At 42.4% G+C, this 27118-nt stretch overlaps 1 protein-coding gene across 2 annotated transcripts in view; it reads left to right on the top strand.

Annotated features, from left to right (window-relative positions):
- The first annotated feature begins 7721 nt into the window (after positions 1-7721).
- SEL1L (SEL1L adaptor subunit of ERAD E3 ubiquitin ligase) overlaps positions 7722-27118 on the top strand; it is a 53425-nt gene continuing 34028 nt past the window's right edge. For both annotated transcript variants that reach the window (XM_050953253.1, XM_050953252.1), the window contains exons 1-5: positions 7722-7854; positions 18587-18624; positions 21088-21313; positions 24979-25146; positions 26552-26657. In XM_050953253.1, coding sequence (XP_050809210.1) covers positions 7782-7854; positions 18587-18624; positions 21088-21313; positions 24979-25146; positions 26552-26657 — 611 coding nt within the window. In that variant the 5' untranslated portion in view covers positions 7722-7781. The remainder of the gene's footprint in view (positions 7855-18586; positions 18625-21087; positions 21314-24978; positions 25147-26551; positions 26658-27118) is intronic.

The raw sequence follows: 27118 nt of genomic DNA, 5'->3' as shown, positions 1-27118 counted from the left end.
CTGTCAGCCAGTTGCAGCAGTAGTGCAGTGGCTGAGGTGTTGACGTTCTTTCCCCTCCGCTCCCCCAACGTTGGGGGTGGGAGGTGAACGCACATCTGAACTCTGGATCTTCACTGATCAAGGACAGCAACTGTGAGTGGGGTGCAGTGGAGGAAGAAGGGAGTGATGTGTTAAAGGAGCATTTGTTGTTGGACTTTCACATCGCAAGGTGAGAAACTGGGCAAAGAATACTGCCCAACAAACTGTTTGATCATGGTCATATGCTTTTGAATCGTGGTGGTGATGGTTTCCAGAATTAATGCTGGGTTCCTTGTCTCTTTTTATTAAAGTTTTCTTTGCTATAGACTCAGTGCTTGCAAGTGGGAAAGTATTGCCTCTTAGAGGTGCCCAGCAGTGGTGTTTAATTTTTCCAGATTACTGGGTATAGGCCTGAGTTTGTTCTGTTTTGTATTGGTAGGAGGAATCCCTAGATACTGAACCCTGTTCTTGTTGCTGGCAAAAGGTTTATATAAGATAATATTTAAGTGTTTGTCCTGTAACTATAAATGTAGTTGCTCTAAAACTGTAAACCTCCACAGTCAGAAGAGAAGCATTACCAAGTGTGAAATACTAGTTTGTCACAAAAGGTGTCATCTCCTCTCCAACAAAAGAAGGCCCATAGACACCAGACAAGCCACTGTGGATCAGTAGACAAAAGACTTTGTTGATTACTCCTCCAACACCCATGAAGAGGCGAAGTGTAGGTGAACTCATCCCATCAGCTTGAACTCTGAGGCCATGTCTACATCTAAAATTTTGCAGCGCTGGTTGTTACAGCTGTATTAGTACAGCTGTATAGGGCCAGCGCTGCAGAGTGGCCACACTTACAGCAACCAGCGCTGCAAGTGGTGTTAGATGTGGCCACACTGCAGCGCTGTTGGGCGGCTTCAAGGGGGGTTCGGGGAACGCGAGAGCAAACCGGGAAAGGAGACCAGCTTCGCCGCGGTTTGCTCTCGCGTTCCCCGAACCACCCTGCAAACCGCAGGGAAGGAGACCTGCTTGCTCGGGGGTTCGGGGAACGCGAGAGCAAACCGGGAAAGGAGACCAGCTTCGCCGCGGTTTGCTCTCGCGTTCCCCGAACCACCCTGCAAACCGCAGGGAAGGAGACCTGCTTGTTCGGGGAACGCGAGAGCAAACCGCGGCGAAGCTGGTCTCCTTTCCCGGTTTGCTCTCGCGTTCCCCGAACCACCCTGCAAACCGCAGGGAAGGAGACCTGCTTGCACGGGGTTTGGGGAACGCGAGAGCAAGCCGGGGAAGGAGACCAGCTTGATTACCAGAGGCTTCCTCAGGTATGCTGGGATACCTGCTTATTCCACGGAGGTCAAGAAAAGCGCTGGTAAGTGTCTATACTTGATTACCAGCGCTGGATCACCAGCGCTGGATCCTCTACACCCGAGACAAAACGGGAGTACGGCCAGCGCTGCAAACAGGGAGTTGCAGCGCTGGTGGTGCCCTGCAGATGTGTACACCTCCTAAGTTGCAGCGCTGTAACTCCCTCACCAGCGCTGCAACTTTCTGATGTAGACAAGCCCTGAGGGAAAGGAATAAAATTCCCTGACAAGAAGGATGAGTATATACCTGCTGCTTAGACTCTGTGGGGCATAGATTACTAAGCATAAGCCAAAGATCCCCAGCTGCTTAGCATGGGTTTCCTGGCTTGCACATTACAGCAGCTTCTATTACCTTCTCAAACTTAAGACCGTAACTCATTTGTGTTTGTATGTTTACCTGCTTTAACCTTGTAAATAACTCACATTTCTGGGACCAGAGCACTTCATGTGAGTAAACAGCTCCTTGTTACCCATCTGGTAGGATGAAACACAGGAGAGAGCAGTTTCTGGATAGCCATGGCCAAGAGAAGAGGTCTGTTGAGTTCTGATCTCCATAAGTCTCTATCTCTCCCACAAAGCTGATCAGTTTTATTTTCAATGTAACAGCCAGTGCTTCCCTTATGCATTTCAGTTGCTGCTAGTGGAAATTAGAGGATGTTATTATACATACCTATAACTTCTCAATCAGAAAATAAAAATGTTTTTATGACCAGCTCTTGCCTTGGTGGGGGGAAGCACACTGAGAAAGGAATCCAGGAGAGCTGGCTGTATTTTAAAGAATCCTTATTGAGCTTGCAGGAACAAACCCTCCCAATGTGTAGAAAGAATAGTAAATATGGCAGGCGACCAGCTTGGCTTAACAGTGAAATCCTTGCTGATCTTAAACACAAAAAAAGAAGCTTACAAGAAGTGGAAGATTGGACAAATGACCAGGGAGGAGTATACAAATATTGCTCAGGCATGCAGGAGTGAAATCAGGAAGGCCAAATCACACTTGGAGTTGCAGATAGCAAGAGATGTTAAGAGTAACAAAAAGGGTTTCTTCAGGTATGTTAGCAACAAGAAGAAGTTCAAGGAAAGTGTAGGCCCCTTCCTGAATGAGGGAAGCAACCTAGTGATAGAGGCTGTGGAAAAAGCTAATGTAGTCAATGCTTTTTTTGCCGCTGTCTTCACGAACAAGGTCAGTTTCCAGAATACTACACTGGGCAGCACAGTATGGGGAGGAGGTGATCAGCCCTCTGTGGAGAAAGGAGTGGTTCAGGATTGTTTAGAAAAGCTAGACAAGCACAAGTCCGTGGGGCTGGATGCGCTGCCTCTAAGGGTGCTAAAGAGTTAGCATATGTATTGCAGAGACATTGGCCATTATCTTTGAAAACTCATGGCGATCAGGGGAGGTCCTGGATGACTGGAAAAAGGCTAATGTAGTGCCCATCTTTAAAAAAAAAGGGAGGAGGAGGATCTGGGGAGCCACAGGTCAGTCACCTCAGCCCCTGGAAAAATCATGGAGCAGGTCCTCAAGGAATCAATTCTGATGTACTTCAAGGAGAGGAAAGTGATCAGGAACAGTCAACATAGATTCACTAAGGGCAAGTCATGCCTGACTAACCTAATTGCCTTCTATGATGAGATAACTGGCTCTGTGGATGAGGGAAAAGCAGTGGATGTGTTATTCCTTGACTTTAGCAAAGTTTTTGATATGGTCTCCCACAGTATTCTTGACGGCAAGTTAAGGAAGTATGGGCTGGAAGAATGGACTATAAGGTTGATAGAAAGCTGGCTAAATCATCAGGCTCAACGGGTAGTGATCAATGGCTCCATATCTAGCTCCATGGCAGCCGGTATCAAGCGGAGTGCCCCAAGGGTTGGTCCTGGGGCCGGTTTTGTTCAATATCTTCATTAATGATCTGGAGGATGGCGTGGATTGCACCCTCATCAAGTTTGCAGATGACACAAAACTGGGAGGAGTGATAGATACGCTGGAGGGTAGGGATAGGATACAGAGGGACCTAGACAAATTAGAGGATTGGGCCAAAAGAAATCTGAGGAGGTTCAACAAGAACAAGTGCAGAGTCCTGCACTTAGGACGGAACAATCTCATGCACTGCTACAGACTAGGGATCGAATGGCTAGGCAGCAGTTCTGCAGAAAAGGACCTCGGGGTTACAGTGGACGAGAAGCCGGATATGAGTCAACAGTGTGCCCTTGTTGCCAAGAAGGCTAATGGCATTTTGGACTGTATAAGTAGGGACATTGCCAACAGATCGAGGGACATGATCATTCCCTCTATTCGGCATTGGTGAGACCTCATCTGGAGTATTGCATCCAGTTTTGGGCCCCACACTACAGGAAGGATGTGGAAAAACTGGAAAGAGTCCAGTGGAGATCAACAGAAATGATTAGGGAGCTGGAGCATATGACTTATGAGGAGAGGCTGAGGGAACTGTGATTGTTTAGTCTCCAGGAGAGAAGAATAAGGGGGGATTTGATAGCTGCTTTCAACTACCTGAAAGGGGGTTCCAAAGAGGATGAATCTAGACTGTTCTCAGTGGTAGCTGATGACAGAACAAGGAGCAATGGTCTCGAGTTGCAGTGAGGTAGGTTTAGGTTGGATATTAGGAAAAGCTTTTTCACTAGAAGGGTGGTGAAGCACTGGAATGGGTTACCTAGAGAGGTGGTGGAATCTCCTTCCTTAAAGGTTTTTAAGGCCTGACTTGACAAAGCCCTGACTGGGATGATTTAGTTGGGGATTGGTCCTGCTTTGAGCAAGGAGTTGGACTAGATGACCTCCTGAGGTCCCTTCTAACTCTAATCTTCTATGTTTCCATGAATCAGGGCATACTGCAAAGAACGGGGCAGATAATCCCCAAAACTAATATTCTAATAATTATTATTCTAATAATTAGATTCACCAAGCCAGCAACAAAACAGCTTATACAATACCTTACTGGTTCCCCACAAGCCAAAAACACAGCTCCCTTAAAACAATCCATCCTTGGGCTGCCACCCAGACAGCCAAGTCAAATATGATAAGTTCCTCAAAGATAAAGTTCTACCAGTCCCAAGGTATCGACACATTACCAGCCAAGTCAATGAATATTTCAGATCTCACCCAAATACACACTTTCAAACAATTCTTATTAACTAAACTAAGATTTATGAAAAAAGAAAAGAGAGAGAGTATTGCGGTTAATAGGTCATTATACATAAAGATCTGAATAAAGTTCTTAGGTCAGGTTTATAATAAAGATGGTGAGTGGCTGAATTGCAAAAAGTTCTTTCCAGAATCAGTTCATCAGGTTATAGTCCAAATAGGCAGTCTATATACAGTTTGTTCAAATTCTTTAATGAAAATTAGCAGGATAATCCAGACTGCAGCTGGAGACCTCAGTCTTGTGACTCAAGCTCCCCCTGACCAAGCTTAAGCAGATCTGAGATAACAGGATCCGGTCCCTAGAGTTCTTTTACAGATCTCTGGCAGGATATTGCTAATCTCTAGATGCAGGTATTCCTTGGGTGAAGCACTGTGACTTTGAAATAAAACCTCCTATTTCCTATGTACACACAGGTAATTAGTTGCATTCATCAGCATAAGGTAATTATCCATTAAGCAGTTCATAGACAGTTTACTACAAACTTCAAAGAGAAATATACCCAATGATATTATCACACCCAAGTTCCATCTAAATGTAATATTCCCTTCTGATCTCTGAATCAATAGAATATAGTAACAGACAGGAAATGTCTGGTTACATCATTAACCTATAACAAGATATAAGTAAACACATACAAATGCCTTTTAGTATTTACCTCCACTTCTCTAATAATACAGGTTTGCATTTCAAAGCTCTAGTCTATCTAACATGGCTTTGCTAGCTATTTATAAGGAATGGCCTTAATTACTATTTGCATACTTTTCTAATATGTCTCTAAAGGTAGAATTTGGGTCATTTAGCCTGCTAGTTGTGTAACGCTTTGTGGCTCAGTGTCACCGTTTTCTTTTTTGAATTAGTCTATGTACCCCTGGAGGGCTCTTAATCCTGCTAGGTTGTTACAACCTTGGAATAGGTCTCTTCACTAGCTTCCTTAAAATATGAATATGCCCTTGAAATGACATGTTAAAATTCCTCCACCTCACAAAATCTGAAATGGCACCCTCCTGACTATGTCACCCTCCACGCTCTTTGAGTCTCTGGACTAGCTCCCTCTTCTTCACCATATCAAATTCAATTTTCTAGTATTTACCATAAGGCCCTTTGCAACTTAGTCTCTTCCTACTCATCTGCTCTTGTCCAAATCTTCCAAGAATAAGCTTTCTTGCATCAGCACATTCTGTTTCCCAGCTGAATTAAAATAGCCATTCCCTACTTTTCAGGAGCTAAGAGGCTGCCATTTGCCCCCTCTGCATAGATATGATAGCACAAAGTATAAGTCTAAGCAATACTAATTCCTGCTGGGTTTGCTAGCGGTAGAAGTGGTCAACACTTCTCAATTTCTTATTAAATTTCAAAATTTCTGGAAGAAAGTAGATGACATTTTGACAAGATGTTCACAATTCGCTATCAGTGCCGTGTTTTCTGTTCAGTTTTATGGTGGGGTGAGAGTTTTCAAATTTTGTAATTCTAATCAAATCTGGAGATTTAAATAAAATGGGAAGAATTTTCTATAAAGCTTTTCCTGATCAGCTCCACAGGACAGGTTGGTGGTTGATCTCCACTCCTCAGGAACTGGGGGCAGAGGGTGTGCGGGTTAGCATTAGCTCTGGTGTTGCCCTTTGAGGGTCTTTCCCAGGAGGGTTGCCAACACTGTATTTAAAAAATTTGGAACAGACCTCAGATGACCCCAATTTTCACTTGAACCTCTGGGGACAAGTCCCTTTTCCCATAGGTGCCAACTTTTCCTGGTGCTGGTGGGTGCTCAACCCCTCTCTCGCCCCTGCCCCTGCACCCACACCCACCCCGCCCCCATTACAACCTCTTCCCCAAGGTCGCCCCCCCAACTGTGCCCCCTCTCTGCCCCTATTGGACTCCTTCCTCAAATCTCTGCCCTGGTCCCCCTCTTCCCTCCCAGCACTTGGCAAGCGCTGGGAGCTAGGGGGAGAAGAAGGAATGCTGCATGCTCAAGCGAGAAGGTGGAGGTGGAGGTGAGCTGGGAGAGAGCGGGGAACTTGGCTGCTGATGGGAGCACAGCACCGATTGAGTCAGCGCCTATGCCTTTCCCCACCTCCATGCTTCCTAGGGTTTCTCTCTCTCTCCAGCTGTGGATGTAGCAGAGAACTCAGGGCCTCAGTTGCTGGGCCAGACCCCCTGCAACTCCTGTTGAGGTTCAGCAGGGATGCCAGGAACCAAGTTGGAGACTACAGTTGCTGGTCTTTGCCTCCTGCAGCCCTGTGCATCATGCTGGGGTTATTGGCAAAGACTCTACACCCGGAAGTAATGACTCCCACTGCTGGACAGAGCTCCTTCCTGACTCCACCCTTCGGTGCAGCTCCAGGACACAGTCTGTACACTCGCTCTGCCTGACAGAGTCTGTGCAGGGAAAGCAGATGTGATTGCTGTGCTTAAGGGCTGGAGTCAGCAGGGACCCAGTCCAGCAATGGGCCAGTACTCACACGGTGCATCTTTCCACTCTCCTCCCAACCCTGGCCCTTGAGCACCGCCTCATCTGTTTAGGTTGCCAACCCTCCAGGATTGTCCTGGAGTCCCCAGCTATTAAAGATTAAGCTTTAATTAAAGATTATGTCATGTGATGCAACCTCCTGAAAATATGTCCAACCAAACTTAGCAGCTTTCCCTCCGCAGCACAGAAGGGAGGAGAGTGGAAAGATGATGCACCGGTGAGTACTGACACCCTGCTGTAGAACGCGGGATAAAACGCTGAAGATTTGGTAGGGTCCAAGGGACGTCGCTTATAATACAGGGCTGTTGGGACCCACCAGCTCTTATTTGTACCTCGCCCCCACCCCCAGCTGAGGGAGCACAAATCTCTTCCAGCCCACGGTGAAGCGTGAACTAGGACTTGACTCCTAACACTGCCTGCCTCAGCTGGTGTATGACACACTCTCCACCATGCCTTGTGGGCATTGTGGTGATAGGCCCAGAATGCATTCTGGGTATTGTAGTCCGGACATTTGATCTACCTGGGCTGGCGCTGTCGGGTTTGCGTTTCCCTTCTTGAGATTCGATTGGCCGGGCGAAAGTATCCGTCAGTAAATAATGTGCTCAGCCAATCCGAGGTGGCCATGTCGGAGAAGCCATCGTCCAATGGGCCGCCCGCGCTGTGAACGGCTAACAGTAATTGGTTGTTGTCCTAGAGCTAGTGTGGCGTGATTGGCCCCCTCAAGGCAGGTGGGCGGGGTGGGGAAGCTGGACTTGGGGCTCCTCGGCGGCGTTGTCGCCTCACAGGAGACCTGCGATGGATCTGCGGAAGCGGCTGGCGTTGTTACTCTGCGCAGCGGCGCTGCTGAGCTGCGGCCTAGCCACCGCTGGTCAGTATTTAGGATCCCGAGGGTGCAACCCCCACGTCTCTCTCCCGGGCTGGGCCAGGGGCTCGTCTCTCCGCCGCCTCCCTGCGCGTGGGGTATCCGCCCCTCGGGGACGGCAGCGCGAGAGCTGGGGGGAGGGTGGCAGTAGCGCGTGGGGCTTCGGGGGACTCGTGGCTCAGCGACACGGGAACGGGCGTGGAGAGAGGAAGCGAGTGGGCGTGTCGGGATGGGGGGGCAGGGAGGGGGGGGCTGATCCGGCGATAGGCGCGGTGTGGGGTTAAGTGAGGATGGGATGGTGAGTTTGGGGGGGACGGACGGTGTGGGGTCAGTTGGGGAGGGCGTGTCGGGATGGTGGGGGATGAGTGACAGCGGGGTGGATGGAGTGGTGTTGGACCAGATAGGGAGACTGTTGGGGTGGTGGGAGGATGGGGGAAGGCAGGGTGGCCTACCCAGCGCTGGTTGTAGTTGGGGGTAAGGTGGGGAGAGGGTGTTGGGATGTTGGGGTGTAGGTGACAGCAGGACGGATGGGGTGCTGTGATGGTGAGGGGAAGGGAAAGGGGGATGGGTAACAGTAAGGTGGCTGACCTAACTTGTGGTGTAGCATTACGTGGAAACACATGTCAATACCTTCTAGCCTTCTGACTGTGGTTTGCTGCTGGTGAGGCACTTGTCTGTTTTTGATAAAGTGTTTTAGAGAAGGACTGAAAAACATCATGCTTCAGTTAACATATCAACTGCCCCAAATCTGTTAGGTCTTATGTAGAGTAGAAAAAAGGTGATTTTATTAAGCATGTTTGTGAAGTGCTGTTAAGGGGGATCCTGGAAGGTGGTAAGCATTGTCCACACTGGGTGCCAATGTTTTTAAACATCTTGTAACCAAAATGTGTTAGATATTATATATATATTTTATTAAAATACCCTTTTCCCTAATTTAGACCTATCTTTACTCAGTAAGCAGTACTAGAGTTTTTTCCATTAATAAAACATCTCTAGTGTTGTAAGTGTGCATAATACATCCACAGTGCTTAATTATGTCATTCCAAATACTTATTTCTTGTTAATTACATTGTTTAATTTATTTCTCATTCACATCCTCTCAGCCTCCACTTCACACAGACGTCCTGTGTTTTTACATTCAGATACTTGAAGGGATGTTAGCTGGCTACGGAGGCTATGTCTACAATAACACTTTTGTCGGACAGCGGGTGGAAAAAAACACACCCCGATCAACCAAAGCATCGGTGTGGACAGCGCTATGTCAGTAGGAGATGATCTCCTGCTGACATAGCTACCGGCAATTGTTGGGGTGGTTTAATTATGCCGGCCTAGAACAGCTACACGGGAGACCTTACACCAGCACAGTTGTAGCAGTAGAGCTGTTCCACTGTAATGACTGTAGTGTAGACCTAGGCAGAGACAGCTTCACCCTGAACTTTTTGGGGAAAAGATCTCTCCAAACAGAGGCTTTTTGGAAGATTTGTGATCTTGCAAGGTGTCACTCAAGAATATGACCTCACAGTCAAGTCTGATAGGTTTTTGGTAAACAATCCTAGACTTTTTATCTTTTGCATATGCTACCAGCTAGAGCAAGGGTGGCCAACCTGTGGCTCCGGAGCCACATGCGGCTCTCCAGAAGTTAATATGTGGCTCCTTGTATAGGCACCGACTCCCAGGACTGAAGCTACAGCCTCCAACTTTCCAATATGCCAGGGGTGCTCGCTGCTCAACCCCTGGCTCTGCCACAGGCCCTGCCCCCTCCTCTGAGCCTGCCATGCCCTCACTCCCTCCTAGAGCCTCCTGCATGCCTGGAAACACAAAACAGCTGATCTGATCAGGAGATGTGGAGAGGGAGGAGGAGGTGCTGATGGTGGGGGGTGGGGGCTGCCAATGGGCGGAAAGAGCGGAGTGGGGAAGCTGATGGGAGGCTGCTGATGTATTACTGTGGCTCTTTGGCAATTACATTGGTAGATTCTGGCTCCCTCAGGCTCAGGTTGGCCACCCCTGAACTAGAGGGTTAATAAATTAAGGTTGCCTTGTTCAAGGACAACTTGGATCTCAAATACTGTTGTCACGGCTTTTGTAGATAACATAATTGGCCACCTGCATGTTTCCCAAAGTGTAGTACAGAAGCATCTAGCTCTCTGAAGCCAAAAAGATAACATAACCCACTTACCCAATACAGTTACCATCTACCACTTGTCAGAGTGCTTATAAAGAAATTAAAAATGAAAACTGGTCTTATCCGACCACATATGAATCAATCAGTTGTACATGCAGGATATTTAACTGCATGTGATTAGCATGGCTCGTATGCAGCATGTAATTTTTTTGACAGGGCTGTGTTCTCTGAGTGTGATATCCTGGTAGTTGAACTTTGAACCTAGTATTCAAGGGTTTTTTTTAATACAAAATTAAATCGTGAGTATATTGAAGGTATAATGAATAGCCTCAACAATAGGGTACTTTTAAAACATGTGGCACTATGTATGTCTGTTGGCTGCCCTCTTGGCTGAAATACTGAGGCTTGTTCTGGGGACATCCAAAGCTAAGAGCAAGAACAGCTAAAGAGCCAAGGCTCTGTAGCTGAGGGCTGTAACAACTCATATCCTCTGTGGATCAGCACAGAGCGGGGCTTGGAACACATATTCACCTGTGTATTATGTATTGCAGAGTTTGATGCTGTCACCAAATTATAATTTTCAGATGCTTAAGTTAGGTACAAACATCTGTAGTAGGTAATATGTATTTGGTTTGTTATATATTGCTAAGGGGGTTGCTATGGCTAAAAATTGGAATGGTCATCATGTCAAGATCCAGATATAGCTTTGAATGTACCATAATGATTTTTGGCAGCCACTGTGATCCTGGAAAGGCATTTCTTAACTAACATTTGCTTTAGAAAGTTATTTTGTGAACTGGTTCTGGTTTGTGATTGTTATTATTGGATTATCTGATATCCTGCAAAATATTGGTACCTGAAACATTCTTTGACAGGGTCCAGTACAAGCCTAGAGGCTTGCTGTTGAATACTAGCTCAGTTGTTTTATGCTTGGAGCAGGCCTTCCAAGTGGATATTTGAATTCCTAAATACTCACCCATAACTTCTGGAGGCTAATCCTGAATCATATGGGTTGTGGAAAAATGATTTCTGAGAAGCCTCACTCAAATTATTGAATCTACAATTTAATTGTCTGGATTCAAGAGTTTTTGATAAGGTTTCTATTTGGGTACATAACTTATCAAGTACTGTCTTTGGCCTTGTAACCAAGACTCGCATCCTACTTTGAAATCTTAATTTAAGGAAAATCTTAAACTTTGCTCAAATCAGTAATTTATTGGAGACTTCCATGCTTGCTTGCTGTTATGCCAAGAAAAGTATTAGGCCTCAAATGAATGAGCCTCACCATCTGTTTACAGAATAAGATGTAAATTTGTTTGGTAGAGATTGTGCTTTAGATGAGGACTCTCTTGATGAAGCTCAATCCAGATAAAATTGATGAGATGCTGGTAAATCGGGGGGAGCAACTGGAAGATGTGGCAAGGATTACATCTACCATTTTGGTTGAAATTCTATACACACCACTTGTTGGTAGAGTTTGCAATCTCTGGTGTTGTTGGACTCCCTCCTGCTATTAGATGATTGTCAACCAGCACTGTAAAGAAGAGCTTGCTTTTGTTTAATCTGTATTGAGTATGGAGATATGCTATGGAGATATCTAAACAGTTATTTAGTGGGGTCCTGAAAAAGACTGTTCCAAATCATTCCCTCCTTTATTGACTTATTTAGGTTCTTCTAGGTATGTTTATGGAGTATGATACTTGTGTTGATGTGTTGGTTTATTTCATGTCTCAGAGTCAGAAATAAATCCTGACTAGGTTTTACTGATCTTCCTGCAACAAGTCAGTTCCCAGATTGTGGAAGTACTAAGAGAAGGCCTGATATTTCATTATTTTGGCTTCATAAGTGGCTTCCAAAAAAGTCTGTGTAAAATACAAATGCTGAAATTGCTGAGTCTAGAGATGTTTCTGCAGACTTTCATATACAGTTCTGGTTGTTTTTTTTACCCACTGCCTCAGTCACAGTATTGTACTTGCTAATGCTATCCATTCGTTTTTAATCACATTCTTTTTATTTAATATGTTGACAGTCCTCCAGTGAGAACACTTAGATGGGTTAAGCCGGGATAAAATAAATCTGATTCTTAATTATGAAGGTTCAATATAATCATGGGCTTATGGGAAGAGTGTGTGTGTATTTATTTAATTTTGTGTTTGTGTACACACACATTTAGGTTTCACATCATTTGCTGCTGTTACATATTGGAAATGTTTCAGTTGTGCTTCAAGGTGTTCTGGTATTTGTGAGCTATCAGAATGGTGTTTTTTCTGCTTCATTCCTTTTTACTAAAATTTCAAAACCAAATAACTGTCACCTAAAATTTTATCCTTTATTCTTTTGTTGTTGCATATAGCTATTGCTGATCTGATTTGAGGCTGTGTCCTGCACTAGTTATGCTGAAGATGCAAGTTTGATTCCTGGCTTGTTTGTGGGATTTTTGTCTCATCCTCCCACCGACTGAGGAGGAGGTATTTTCCATTCCGTTCTTGCTGCTGTGCTGTGCTCCTACTGTCTGACTTGAGTGGGAAGTAGTATGCTGAAGTCTGTTCATACAAAAATAAATATTCCCTCAAAGTTCCTAAATCCCAGATCATAATTTGTAGAAGGGGACTGCTGTAGAGGTAGCTTTGGAAAAGTTCAGCCAGTAGTTCGAAAGGAGTTTGAAGGAACCTTGAGTGTTGCCATAAGAGGACTAATACTGACTGACTACAGTCTTTGCAGTGCACTAACGGAATAGTGGTGGGACAAATAACTGAATAGGACAACTTGAAACTAACCTTGCTGAGGCAACAGCCAGAAGTGACATTTACTGAATCACTGCATGCCTTGTGATTGGCTGTAATAAGCATGCATTGTGTACAAACTTGGTTCAGGTGTCTCTTACCTGAAGTGCATTTTGTGTCAAAATTTGGCATAGTCAGAAAAATCTATCCATATGAGGAAAGTCATTTTTTAATGTTTCATGTTTGTTTATCCTCTCTTTTTTCTTAAATAAGTAAAGGCCAAATTTTATTCCAAAGAGTAAACAATCAATCCTCCCCCTCCCCCCCAATGAAGGAAATGTTCCCTAGTTAATAAAAACACACAAGGCCCTGCACTGATGGTCTATTACGGAAATATCTTGAGTATTGGTTGGGTTGTGAGGAATTGTTCAGAATTTGGATCTTTTACAAAAATCTGGATGGAAAAACTTAATTCTCAGAGATAAGTTGGGCCATTCATGAGGCTTTAGCAGATTCCTTATGGCACTACTAGATCTCTGCCTATTTCCAAAGGATGAGTAGCCATCTTAACCTGTAATTTTAATGCTTTTCTAGACCAAACCTAGCAGAATTTCTCTACTCTTGCTGACTCTTCCACAGCTTTGCACATAGACACCGGAGTTGTCCTTTTTTTTTTTTTTTTTCCCCCTTCCGGAATCTAGGCTAAACTTGTCTGACCTTTGGTGGTGGTCTACGCTCAGGTGGCCTGCACTGCACAACTTTTTTCCTAATTTCTGGTTCCTCATATAAAGTACTAAAAATGTCTTACCCAGCCCTTGTTCCTAGAAGTACTTCTAATGTGGTTAGTGTGTACTATCAGTACTCTTTCTTCATCATTAATAGGTTGGGTTTTCTTGAGCATGTGAGTGCTTAAAAGAAGTGGCAAAACAAGTAATTAATCCTCATGAAATGCCTCATACTTAAGTAGGTAGAATTTCATTTGGTGTACAAGAAAGTTCAGGCCTGATGGAGAAATTTTGCATTAAATTTCTAACTAAAATGTTTTGTTTGTCTTGTACTGTTGGCTCATTATCTTTTAATAATCTGCACTATCCCTCCATTTGCTTAAAAATGGTAGGATTAATTTCTAATCAGCCCTTTCAGATTTAGCATGTGTAGCACTAGGCAACCCTTGAAACAGATCCAGCAAATGGTAAGTGACCCACTTTTTCTGAGCTTGGATTTGCATTTAGAAAAGCAAATGAACAATTAGCTCTAATCACTGTTTGGCAAGTGCATAAACATTATAGTGTCTGTGATTCTATGGGCAAACGTTGGTTAATAATTCCCTCTTATTTCTAATAGTGACCTACCACTAGCCCCTCATTAACACCTCCAAAAGATCTTATCTCTCAATGTAGGCATGCTTTTAATTATAACAGTAATGTCCATGTACTGGTTCAGCAGTCCTGTGTCAAGAATTGTAGGTCTGTAAATGATCCCTTTGCTGTTAGCATTATCGAGTATCACTGCAAGTTAGTCCACCTAATTTAACTGGAAAATCATTTAAGGGCCCAGTACAGCTAAATAAATTAAAGTTGTTTTTACCTTGTTTTAGCAGTCTGGTTTGGAAAGAACATCTGTGTAACAGCCTCTTAACTGTGTTATAACTGCAACCTGTTAATTTAGAGCTGATTCTTCTCAAAGAAGCTACATGATGCAACTGCAATGAAACAGTTCAATTGTTTTGCTTTTGAGACAAAAACAAAACGAATTTAGTCCTGGTTTGTACTACTTATTCCCCTTACCCCTCCCACCTTAATTTTACATTCATATCCCTATATACATGTAATTGTTGTTAATGAGCAGTGGTAGGTCACTGTTGGAAATAAGAGGGAATTATTAACCAATGTTTGCCCATTGAATAGAATGTGTATGGAGGTAATACACCCTTTTAGACTATTGGTATTTTGTTCTGTATGTGACTTGGCTTTTGTATGACTTTGCCATACAATTAATAAAGTCTCTTGATTAATCAAAGAACTAAAGGAGGGTAATGTAATTAATCAACATAGGCTTATGGAAAATGGGTCCTGTCAAACTAACTGGATAGTTTTTGAGATTGAGTTTGGTTAATAAAAGTAAGATGTTGACTTCTGTAAGGTGTTTGACTTGATACTACATCATTAAAAAATGAGAACGGTGTAAAATTAACATGGCATGTATTAAATGGATTAAAAACTGGCTGATAGGTCCCAAAATGTAGTTGTAACTGAGGAATCGTCATCAAGAGGGTGTACTTCCCGTGGGATTGCGCAAAGATCTGTTCTTGGCCCTCTGCTATTTAAAATTTTTAGCAATGATCTGGAAGAAAACATAAAATCATCACTGATCGGGTTTGCAGATGACACGCAAATTGGGGGAGTGGTAAATAATGAAGAGGACAGGACATTGATTCAGAGCAATCTGGTTTGCATGGTAAACTAGGCGCAAGCGAACAGTATGTTTTTAATATAACTAAGTGTATACTTCTCAGAACAAAGAATGTAGGCCATATTTACAGGATGGAAACTCTATCCTGGGAAGTGGTGACTCAGAAAAATGATTTGAGTGTGTGGTAGATAATCGGCTGAACATGAACTCCCAATATGATACTGTGGCCAAAAGAGCTAATGCAATGCTCAGATGCATAAATGGGAATCTTGTAGGAGTGAAAAGGTTAGTTTACTTCTGTATTTGGCACTGATGCAACTGGTGTTCCAATTTTGTGTCCAATTCTGGTGCCCACTATTCAAGAAAGATGTTGATAGATTGGAGAGGGTTCAGAGAACAGCCACTAGAAAAGTTAAAGGATTAAAAAACATGCCTTACAGGGATAGACCCAAGGAGCGCCATCTATTTAGCTTAACTAAGAAAAAAGGTTAAGGAGTGACTTGATTACAATCTTCAAGTACCTACATGGGGAACACATATTTAGTAATGTGGTCTTCAATCTAGCAGAGAGAGGTATAACATGATCCAGTGGTTGGAAGTTGAAGCTAAACAAATTCAGACTGGAAATAAGGTGTACATTTTTGACAATTAGCGTAATTAATCATTGGAACAACTTGCCAGGAGTTGTGGTGGATTCTCCATCACTGGCAATTTTTCAATCAAAATAGAATTCTGGGAGTTGTTTTAGGGAAGTTCTCTGGCCTGTGTTGTACAGAAGGTCAGACTATATGACCACAATGGTACCTTTTCGCCTTGGAATATATATAGATATAGATATAGATATAGATATATAGAGATAGAGAGAGAGAGGTGTGTGTGTGTATAAAATATGCAATGTCAATTAGCAATGAGGGGCTATCAGTGCTATTTTTAAATCTTTCTTTTAGGAACATATTAGCTGATATTTGATGATTACAATGAACCTGTAGATGACACCTAAAGCTCATGTCCTAACCAGTTGTTGCCTTTAAAAATATCCTTGGGCTTGTAACGCATTAAACAGTATTGCTGACATCTTCAGAATGCTTTGCAAGCAGTTAATCCCATTGTATTGTAACCTGACCTTCCTCACTGGGGATAAGTGATTTACTCAAGGCCATAGAGGTTGTCAAAGTCAGGATTAAAATGCAAGATGGGATAGGATTCCTGACTGCTTGTCTGTATTTAGAACACTAGGGCCAGGTCTATCACTTATGTCATCAAAATCTATTGTGGCTTAGATTTTGCTGGCATACGTGGCAGCGTGCAGAGGGCTATGTTGTCGGAAGAGCTTCTCCCACTGACATAGCTACTGCTGTTTGTGGAGGTGGTTTTATTATGTCAACAGGAGAGCTCCTGTCGGCATAGAGTGACTACACAAGCATTCTTACAGCGGCTCACCTGCATCGGTATAGTTGCTCTGCTGTAAGCTCGCTAGTGTAGACGTGGCCTAAACTATACCACTTTCAAAAGTGAAGATGTTAATCTGAGTGTCCTATCTAAACTCCGGTTTCAGAGTAGCAGCCGTGTTAGTCTGTATCCGCAGAAAGGACAGGAGTACTTGTGGCACCTTAGAGACTAACAAATTTATTTGAGCATGGTGCCACAAGTACTCCTGTTCTTTTTATCTAAACTCCAACTGCTAATTACATTCTGCTTCCTAATTTCCCCTACATTTTCAAAACAGATATTGGATTCTTAACTTTCTTACCTAAACTGATGTGCAGTTTCACTATGCGCTTCTAAAAATCCACTGTGTGTCACCATGAAGGTGCTGCACTCCAGTAGTGGGAGAAGTAATTGCAGTGTGTGAGATTGAGTTGAAAAGCATTACAGTCTGCTTCAGAATGGAAAATACAGCTGGCATTGCTCCTTTCTTAAACTTTTAAGGTGCCTTTATAATTTCCTACTGCCATTATTGAATCTGCCAGGGCAAGCCTGAGTGGTTCGGGAATAAATCCTGATACTTATCTTTCATGACAGGAAGTCAGGCTAAGCAAACAAGGGCAAGGGCATCAGCTTCTAATAGCTGACTTCTAACACTGGCTATTGCATGGCAGTAAACTGTAGTGCTTCCTAGATGGTGTCAGTAGAATCATCAGAGCTGTGAATTCAGTAAAATATCATGTTCATCGCAGTTTCCATCACTTGTTTCAGAGCTGTTAGGGATAGAAAATCTGCAAGTATTCAGCCCCTTTGCTGCAGCAGAATGTGGTGGACTTCTGTTGGTTTTCCACCAGCACATCTTTGCTCCAAAGGCAATGTGTGTAAGTTAATAGCAGAAATGTGTTTTATTCCACTTACTGTATATATAGCAGCCCTTAAGTGGCTAATATATTTAGCACTTCAAATAGAATTTTGTATTCAAGGTATTGAACAGCTATTATTTTATATGAAGGGTACCTAAATTGATGAGAGTAAGGTTTGTCTCTCTGAACTCAGCCTGTTCCATCTCTTCTGAAGTACAATAGATTTCCCATTTTAAGGCTCTGCAATGCATAATCTGGACATAGTAAGGTGAGTTAAGGACAGACTAGTAGTTTTAACTCTATTTGTCCTGACTCTTGGTTTAAGTGAAATATTCAGTGTTTTAACACACTGCTGTATTTTGGGGGGTTATCTTGTATTTTTGCTTATGCAAGTTGTATTTTATGTTTAGGTATGATACAATGCTCAGGTCTCCTCTCATACTTGCAAAGGTCCCACATCATGTGTGACAACTCGAGACTCTTGATCAAGGAGACTAGTGCAAACAAAAAATAAGAAAAGCTGTTTATGATAGAGTGAGTGCGTTAACTATATAGGACCCAGGGAAAATCAATATGAGAAATACGGGAGTCTACAAAACACATTTGAAGCTGCTAAAAATAGATCTGTGAAACAATTCTATTTCCCTCTTACCTGAGATCATAAAAACAAACTCTAGACTATGTGTTCTAGAGTTCCTTGTCTTTCTGCTGACTTAGAGTCTAACAAATACCTCTTTCCCCAGGGCTGAACAGGCTTTGATTGTTTTTTGTTTGCAGGCTGGAACTAAATTTGGATCCTTGTATGACAACATAATGGTCTAGTGCCCTGATAACTTGACATTGTTCTATTTGAATGACTAAATCTCCACTCTGAGGCTTTGAATATGCTGGCCTGTTAAACCACATAGGCACCTTTCTACTGAGAACCATGTTTAAATATATCTAACTAAAAAGATGATAACATGGCTTTCCTGGTCAATGCCTTTCGATAATTAAACTCTCTGGCAACTTAAAAGTTGATGCTTCTTAGCAATTCTAATTTAAATGCCTTTTAGGTGTACTAGCGAACTCTAGAATATCTCAAAAGAGTAATGCTAAGCAATATTGTTTTGTTCTAGCTAAATTTATTGCTTTTTATTTAGGCAATAACATGTTAAAATAGCTTCTGAACTAAATTTTAAAATTCTTTACAGATGAAGAAGGAAGTCAGGATGAGTCATTAGACTCAAAGGTAAGCAATAAGTCTCACCCAATAATGCATTCCATTTTCTTCTCCCTCTTTGTGGGGCTACTAGAGCAGGGGTTCTCAAACTGGGGGTCAGGACCCCTCAGCGAGTCATGAGGTTATTACATGGGGTGGCAAGCTGTCAGCCTCCACCCCAAACCCTGCTTTGCCTCCAGCATTTATAATGGTGTTAAATATATGTGTTTTTAATTTATAAGGGAAGGAGGAGCCGCAGTCAGAAGCTTGCTGTGTGAAAGGGGTCACCAGTACAAAACTTTGAAAACCGCTGAACTAGAACAAGAGTCTGAAAATCAGAACTCAATGGAGTCTGTTTAGAAACTGCCACTAACTGTCTATATGACCTTGGTCATGTCACTTAACATCTCTGAACTTCAGCTCACCTCTTTGAAAAAAAGTATATGTTACCTCGTGTATTGAGGGTTTAGTTAACTAATAATAATAAAGACCTATGGAAGTATTAAAATTGTAGCATCTGTAAGGCTGCGTTTTCGTCATGGGTATTTAGAGTAAAAGTCATGGACGGGTCACAGGCAGTAAACAAAAATTCATGGCCCATGACGCACCTGTGACATACTATATACCCCTGCCTAAATCTGGGGTAGCGGAGGGGGTGCATGGCCTGGGACCCCTACTGCTGGGGTTGGGCGCTGGCAGGCTCCCTACCCAGCTCCTCAGGTTCCCTGGAAGCAGCGACATGTCCGTCCCTCAACTCCTAGCTCAGCGCGCTGCCCCCACCCCAATTGCTGGCTCTGCAGCTCCCATTGGCCGGGAACTGTGGCCAATGGAAGCTAGGGGGCAGTGAAGCAGTGCGCAGAGCTAGGAGCTGAGGGAGGGACATGTTGCTGCTTCCGGGGAGCCCCCCCAAGGTAAGCACCGCCCAGAGCCCTAACCCCCCTCCTGTGCCTCAGGCCCCTCTCACATGCATCCAAACTCCTGCTGGGGCTGGGGGGAGTGGGGCGGTTGACTGAGACTGCCCCAGCAGTGACCAGTGTGTGTGGCTCACAGGCTGCCCGAGCTGCTCAGGCAACCCCCGGGCCAACTGCACCAGCTGCTGCAGAAGCCACGGATGTCCAGGAAAGTCACAGAATCTGTGATTTCTGTGACCTCCGTGACAAACTCACAGCCTTAAGTATAGGGAAAGCTGGTTTAGTGCAAAGGTAAGATTGTCTTCCCTTATGATGCACTCTTGTAGCACCTTTCGTCAAAGTTTAAGAGATGCAAATTTAGCCTTACAGTATATCTGTCAGATAGGTAATATACCTGTCATACAGGTGAGGAAACTGAGGCGAAGAGACTAGGTGGGGTGAAGGTTTTTTCCACTTCTTTCTCCCTCCTTATTTGGCTCTATTAGGGCTAAAACCCATCAGTCTTCAATTGTAGTTCTTTGCTCTAAATGGTAGACAACTTGCCTTCTAATTTTTCACAAATATTAGACTATAAATGGGAGATTTTAGGAGAGAGGAAACAAAGAATTGTGGTCAAAGAGTGATAGACTTGAAACTTTGTTGGGAGCACTAATATTACAAAACTGATAGAGCAAGTGAAGTCCCTTAGGAAGTTTTCAATTAAGTGTAATAGAAAAGTCTGTTACAATTCAGATGGAATACCTCAAACATGAAGTCAGGAACTGTTGGTGGAAGACAAGACAGTACAGGAAGAACTTTACCTTTGTATGGAGAAATTTCAGTCTACTTAGCTGTTTCTCATTGGGACAAAGGATTCCCCTTTAGAAAGCCTTATACAGTCAGCTCTCCACTAAATACTTGAGTCCATGTGTCCAAATTTGATTTTCCTGTGACTTTTTGGGATAGTTTTTTCCCTTAAGTACAAAGGGAACTAGTCTCCCCTTCTGCTATACTTCCAAGACTGTAGTTGAGTGCCTTAGCTTTAAACAGGTCATTCCAAATCAGCGCAAATGAAGCTCCATTTTTCACATAAGCTGAAGTGATGTACACACAATCTGCATGAATGAAGAGCAACCAATTTTGTGAAAGAATTTTGGGACATCTCCATTGTGGAAAGAGGTGTGGTGTTTTTATAAGAATTAAAGGGGAAGAGGGAAATAGGTGCTGAAAGAAACAATTCAACACATTTATCTTAAGCTCAAGAATGAGAAGTAACATATTAAGTTCAAAGCAACAGAGTCCTTTGTCACCTTTTAGACTAACAGATGTATTGGAGCATAAGCATAAGTGGGTGAATACCCACATGACACATGCATCTGACGAAGTGGGTATTCACCTTCAAAAGCTTATGCTCCAATATGTATGTTAGTCTATAAGGTGCCACAGGACTTTGTCGCTTTTTACAGATCCAGTCTAACACATCTTCCCCTCTGATATTAAGTTCAGTTTCCTGGTAGGCTTTATAAACTAAAAAGGGGTAAAATTGAATAGTAGTAGTCAATGAGAGGACTAGTATCCTAAATTCTACTCTCTTCTTCTCTAGACTTCCTTGCCTTCAGAAGAACAGGTGGGGGACCGCTCCACAGGAACCCGTGTTGTAGCAGGTCAGATCTTCCATGAGTCAGGGGAATCAGACTCTCACACTGAAGATGACGAAAGCTTTAGGAGCCCAGAAGAGGAGAAAGAAAGCATGTTGGAGGAGCTTAACTCTCTTGAAATGTCAAACCTATTAAATAAGAACTTGGAAGATGTAGAAATACAGAAACCAGGTAACTTTTTCCTTGAATTCTGCAGGCTTCATAAACCAACAGGAAGAAGCAAAATCAATCTGGAAAAATTTGGGAGATTAGTGGGATCCAGAAATAGTCTTCATTTGTCTCTATTGTCTAACTGAATAGAGGGTTTCAGAATGCAATGGTCATTGCAGCCTTAATTTTCCCAACTGTAATGTTGGCTAATACCTATATCATTTATTTCAGATGCATTTTAAAATGTTTTCCATAGTTTGTTGATTGCACAGCATAAGAAAATTCACTCAAGTTAGTAAGAGTGCCCTTCTCCTTCTTTTTTTTTTTTTTTAAAACAACTTGTGAATGGAGAGGACAATCCAAATCGTGAAGTTCTAACATGAACATGACTCATATCTTCTTAGTCTGAAGCATAGATTATGATCTAAAGCTTTTCTCTCCCCAGAAGTAGTCACTTTTTTGGCCTGATTATAGCTTTGTCATACGGGGAAGAGGGGAAAGACTATAAGTGGTCGTCTTGTTCTGGTAATTGATTGTATGCAGGTTTGAGGTAAATTGAGGAGAGTGGAAGCAAACTTTGACACTGAGGCAACTTTTGTGCATTGACAACCTCTCAAGAGCTGTAGGGCAGCACCTTATTTCATATAAACTAGGTACTTTTCAAATAAAAATACCCATAACCATGCCTGGTTGTTCTCAGATGTTACAGGGAAACTGAGTAAGAATTGCTTTTTAACTCATAATGAAAAGTTAGAGTTCATCTGATTAATATCCTTGCCTTGCAGCTGGCATTTGGGTATCCCTGACGTAGGCTGATGTACATAAAAAGGAAACATTTTTAATGTGCCCAGAGTAAACTAACTTTTACTCTAACCTTATGGAACAGGGTGATTGCATGGTAACTTAATGTTTAACTCAACACTTTGTCTCTAGCAGTTCTTTTTATATGCCTTTTCACAAATGCAGATTAGCATGGTGAAAGGAAGCAGTAATTGTGCAGAACTAAGTCTAATAAAATCTGCTAACCTCCACCAGCTCTATACACTTTAAAAAAAAAAAAGTGACTTCCTATAAAACATAAGTAGCCTCTAGCTAATACAAAATGCTCTACACTTTTCTTGGGCACTTGTATATGTTGCTGTAGGTGGGTATGACATTGTACAGAGATGAAAGATATCAATGAAGTGGAAAAGTGAGTAAAAAGACATTTTTAGTAGTATAAGCAATTGTTGGTAGCCTTCAAATTCAAGCATCATGTTTAGTCAGCCAGACCTCTTAACTGAAGGTGAAATTTCATTAAGGTACTTTATATCTTCCCATCAAAATGCCATGAAAGGGCTTTGTCTTCACATTTGTTCAAATATGATCTGTAAAAATGCCTCAGCTAGTTGCCTGGAACATTCCCTACTATAGCAAGATAGCTGAATCCCAAACTTGACTGTGTGCAGCCGCTTAGATTATCACCTGAGTAAATATGCTTATTAGCCCATACCTGATATCTTAATATGTATAAGTTTATAAATAACTTCATCTTATACTTGCCTCTCATACAAAGTTCATGGTTCCATTTTTCTCCCATAACAGCACTATCACAGTGTATGGGCTGTAGCATCTTGCATTCTTTTAGGTGTTAGTAAAAAATACTGTGCCTGGATTTAAAATAAAAACAAGAAGATGGGGTGGGGGAAGGAAATGGGATGTGGCTAGCTGAGTGTTTGCCTACTAATATCATAGCTATGCAATAAGATGTGAGAGGCAGTTGTAAACTAATGCCACCATCTAAAGCACTACATGATTTGCTTGGTGCATTTTATGTGTTTGTTATTTGCCTTCCTCTGAAGCATCCAGTATTTTCCACTACTAGAGGCCAGGAACCAGACTTGATAAATCCAGTAGTTTGACCTGATATGGCAAATTCTGTATTCATTGAACTCTAGTCTTGGCCTGTAAACAGCTGTTGAGTTCCGAAAAGGTGAACTGATGAGTAGAGGATGGGGAAATGTTCATTGCTATTGGTTCATATGAAACCATTATTAGTCTATTTATGCAACTTTGAGAGAGAGAAGTTCTTTACCAGAGTTTCAGTTTTACTCTACATTGACGCAGCAGGTGCAACCTAAGCTGGTTTACTTTTTTCCCCCTTCGCTGCTATGCTATGTCACCAGTACTTAAAAACCTTTCTAACTTCATGGACTTCAGCATAGTGTTATGTGAAACCAACTTAGGGGGATAATGCTAAGTAAATTTAGGATTCTCATAAAAAGTGAATGAATATTCTTCCATAGCTTTTTGATTAACGTGGTTATAAGGGGGAAACACCAAAAAAGTAACTTTAAAACTTCCCCCTTACAGGGAAAAAAATTGTCAGACCTTCCAAAATAATAACTGCAATATAGACAAAATCCAAGTTCTCAGCAGGGCTGATGACAAGGTGCTGAGTTTGTTGTTCACTGATTGTGGACACCTTTTAGTTCAGTAGTTGAGCAGGTGACAATAAAATATACATGTAGTCAGTTTAATTCTGCAGACTACTCCAGAGTTGGCAGTTACTCATGACTGTTGTGCTAAGCCCCTGTGCCATAAGTGCTGGAGCTGGCAAATAACTGTGTGCATATTGTGAAGAAAAATCATTCTGCCACTAGTTAGTGTGTACTGTTGGGCAAGCAACTAACTTGCTTATATGTCATTGTCTTCCCAAAAATGAAATCTTTTGAATTGTCCAGCATAGCAGTGTTCCTAGTCATTCTAGAAGACCTGTATGTAAACAACTTGAGTTTTTTTTGTAGAAGTGACTTAAACCAAACCTGTAAAATAATGTATCTTTAAAATATTATTGACACCACCACGCATTCACAAATCATAAGTTGGGCTCACTTTAAAACCCCCCCCCACAATCTTTAAAGTGTTTTATGGCTTTCTAGTTTTTGAGCCTTCAGGGGGTCATGTTTTCAAGCTTTTCTCTCTAATCCTGAGGACTAGAAACTTTATGGTTTTGTTTAAAGTGAAGTTGAGAGAGTATCTTTTTATTCACATGACTCCAGGAGCTGGGAGTTTAATGAAAATTGTGAGACTCACAATTTAATCATGAGAGTTGGCAGTGCTTGTAAAATGAGAAGCTTTCATGAAAGCTAATAGAAATGTCATCCATTTTTTAAAAATCCATAAAAATTCAGGGAGATTTAGATCTAAATCTTTCGCTATTATGTTAGAGACTCAAACTGCAATATTGCTGAAGTGAATACATGAGAACCAACTATCAAACTTCCTATAGCCAAATGTCAATCTAATCAGTCTTTTTTCATTGCCCTAGCTGAGTGAAGTGCAGTACAGAAGCAAGTAGTATATGGGCACTGGAAACGAAATTAGATTTTCAAATTCTAGCTTTGATATCTTAAGACTTTTAATAATCTAAAACGGCTAATAATATAGTAATGATAACATTAAAATGCAAATCTTATTTATATCAAATATGTCCCTTTTTTATTTCCCTTCTTTATAGTGTTGCATGAATAATGAAACTTTTTAGCTTAATGAGTTTGTCGTACTAAAAGTCAGAAACCTGGTGTACAGTGAACAGTCCCCCTGTGGTGGTGAACAGTTTGTTTGCTACGTGTGTGAGAGACAGACTTTAACTTGGGGTGAAATCATGAGAGAGATCTCATTCCTGGTGGGCTGTTTTTTTCCAGTTTTGACAGCCATCGGAGGCACTGCAGACAGTGAGCCCTGCCACTTCCCCTTCCTGTTCCTGGAGAAGGAGTATGCAGAATGTACTGCTGATGGGAGGGAAGATGGCAGGCTTTGGTGTGCAACAACCTATGATTACAAGAGAGATCAAAAGTGGGGCTTCTGTGAAAGTAAGTAGCCAGATACATTTCTGTTTTCTTTCATCAAAGAATATTTACTGAGTTTAATGATCTCCTTATCCCTTGTGGGCAAGTGTCTCCATAAACATAAGGTTTGCACAGTAGAAGTAATGAGAAAGGGAGAGCCATCCTAGTGACACAGATACCTGTTCCCACACTATCATGTGGTACTCCTATTTCCTGGGTTCATGGAAACTGAAAGTGACCTTAATGGGTACAGTTGGAAAGTTACATGGGGAATTCACTGTATACTTCGCACTGAAGTCGGTGGCTTGCTGCACAAATATGACCCTTTTGTCTCTTGCAGAAAGGAAGCCAAAACATGTCTTTGAGGAAATTTTCTCTCTTTTATCCCCACCTTCCAGGAGGATGATTTGAGTGGCACGGTGATAGCAAAATAAATAAAAGACTAGGCAAACACACAAAAAAGGGTGGCTATAAAAACCCAACAGCCCATTGAGACAACTTTCTCCGTCATTGCCAGCACAACCTCTGTATCTTGTCTTGCAGTTACAAGATCGTGTGTAGGGCCTTACCAAATTCACAGTCCATTTTGATCAATTTCACAGTCATAGGATTTAAAAAATTGTAAGCTTCATGATTTCACCTATTTAAATCTGAAATTTCAGGATATTGTAATTTGTAGGGATCCTGACCCAAACAGGAGTTGAGGAGGAATTGCAAGGATATTGTAGTGGGGGTTGCAGTACTGCTACCCTTACTTCTGCGCTGCCTTCAGAGCTGGGCAGCTGGATAGCGGTGGCTGCTGTCTGAGAACCCAGCTCTAAAGGCAGAGCTGCCATTAGCAGCAGCGCAGAAGTAAAGATGGCATGATATGGTATTGCCAACCTTATTTCTAGGCTACTACCTGCAGAGCTGGGCCCTCAGGCAGCAGCCGTCACCCTCCAGCTGCCCAGCTCTGAAGGCAGCTGCGCAGAAGTAAGGGTGGCATGGTATGGTATTGCTCCACTTATTTTTGTGCTGCTGATGATGATGGAACACTGCCTTCAGAGCTGGGTGCCCAGCCAACAGCCACCATGTTTCAGCCACCCAGCTCTGAAGGTAGTGGAGAAGTAAGGATGGCAATACCACGACTCCCCTAAAATACCCTCACAACCCCCCTGAAACTCCCTTTTGGGTCAGAACCCCCAATTTGAGAAATGCTGGTCTCCCCTGTGAAATCTGTATAGTAGAGGGTAAAAGCACACAAAAGACCAGATTTCATGGAAGGACACCAGATTTCACGGACTGTGATGCATTTGTCATAGCTGTGAATTTGGTAGCGCCCTAATCATGTGGCCAAGGAAGACTCTGCCATGAAGACCAGCAGAAACAGATGTTTAAGAGACCAGCCTCTTGCATTTGATTAAACCACTTATCTTTTTTCTTTTTTTAGCTGAAGAGCAGTCTAATAAGAGAAGACAGATGCAGGAAGCAGAGGATGTTTACCAGACTGGGATGAAAATCCTTAACGAGAGCAGTAAAAAGGCTCAGAAGAAAGAGTAAGTCCATGCTTGAACATTAACATAGGTCTTTCTTGGGAGACACAGATGACTTGGTTTGGTACGATGTCTTTTAACCAGGACACAGCTTAATGAGACACTTAGTTTTAGACTTGAGTGATACTAGAAGTTATATAGACTTAATTTTATATAAATCAGTCATGTGGCATTGAGAATAAATGGTAATTGGAGAACATTCACAGGAGCAGAAACTCATGTCAGCTTTCTTTGAGTAGATCCACAAAAAGTAGCTTGACTTTTTCCATTATGGAATGTGTGCAGGTAATTCTAACAGTGTTCATTGTGCTGCTAAGCAGTGCAATTCTCTGCTTCAGAAAAAGAACCATTGTTTTTTCTCTAGCCATGTAACAAGAGCTGGGCAGGAGGAATCTGGGCTTTTTTGGGTTTTTTTTTTTCCACACACAAAATTTCAAGATTATTTTTTTTTAATCCATTCTAGA

Source organism: Gopherus flavomarginatus, chromosome 5 (genome assembly GCF_025201925.1).
Source record: "Gopherus flavomarginatus isolate rGopFla2 chromosome 5, rGopFla2.mat.asm, whole genome shotgun sequence".
In the NCBI taxonomy this organism is placed as follows: Eukaryota; Metazoa; Chordata; order Testudines; family Testudinidae; genus Gopherus; species Gopherus flavomarginatus.
The sequence above is the reverse complement of the archived record's forward strand: the minus strand, read 5'-3'. Positions and strand labels throughout refer to the sequence as shown.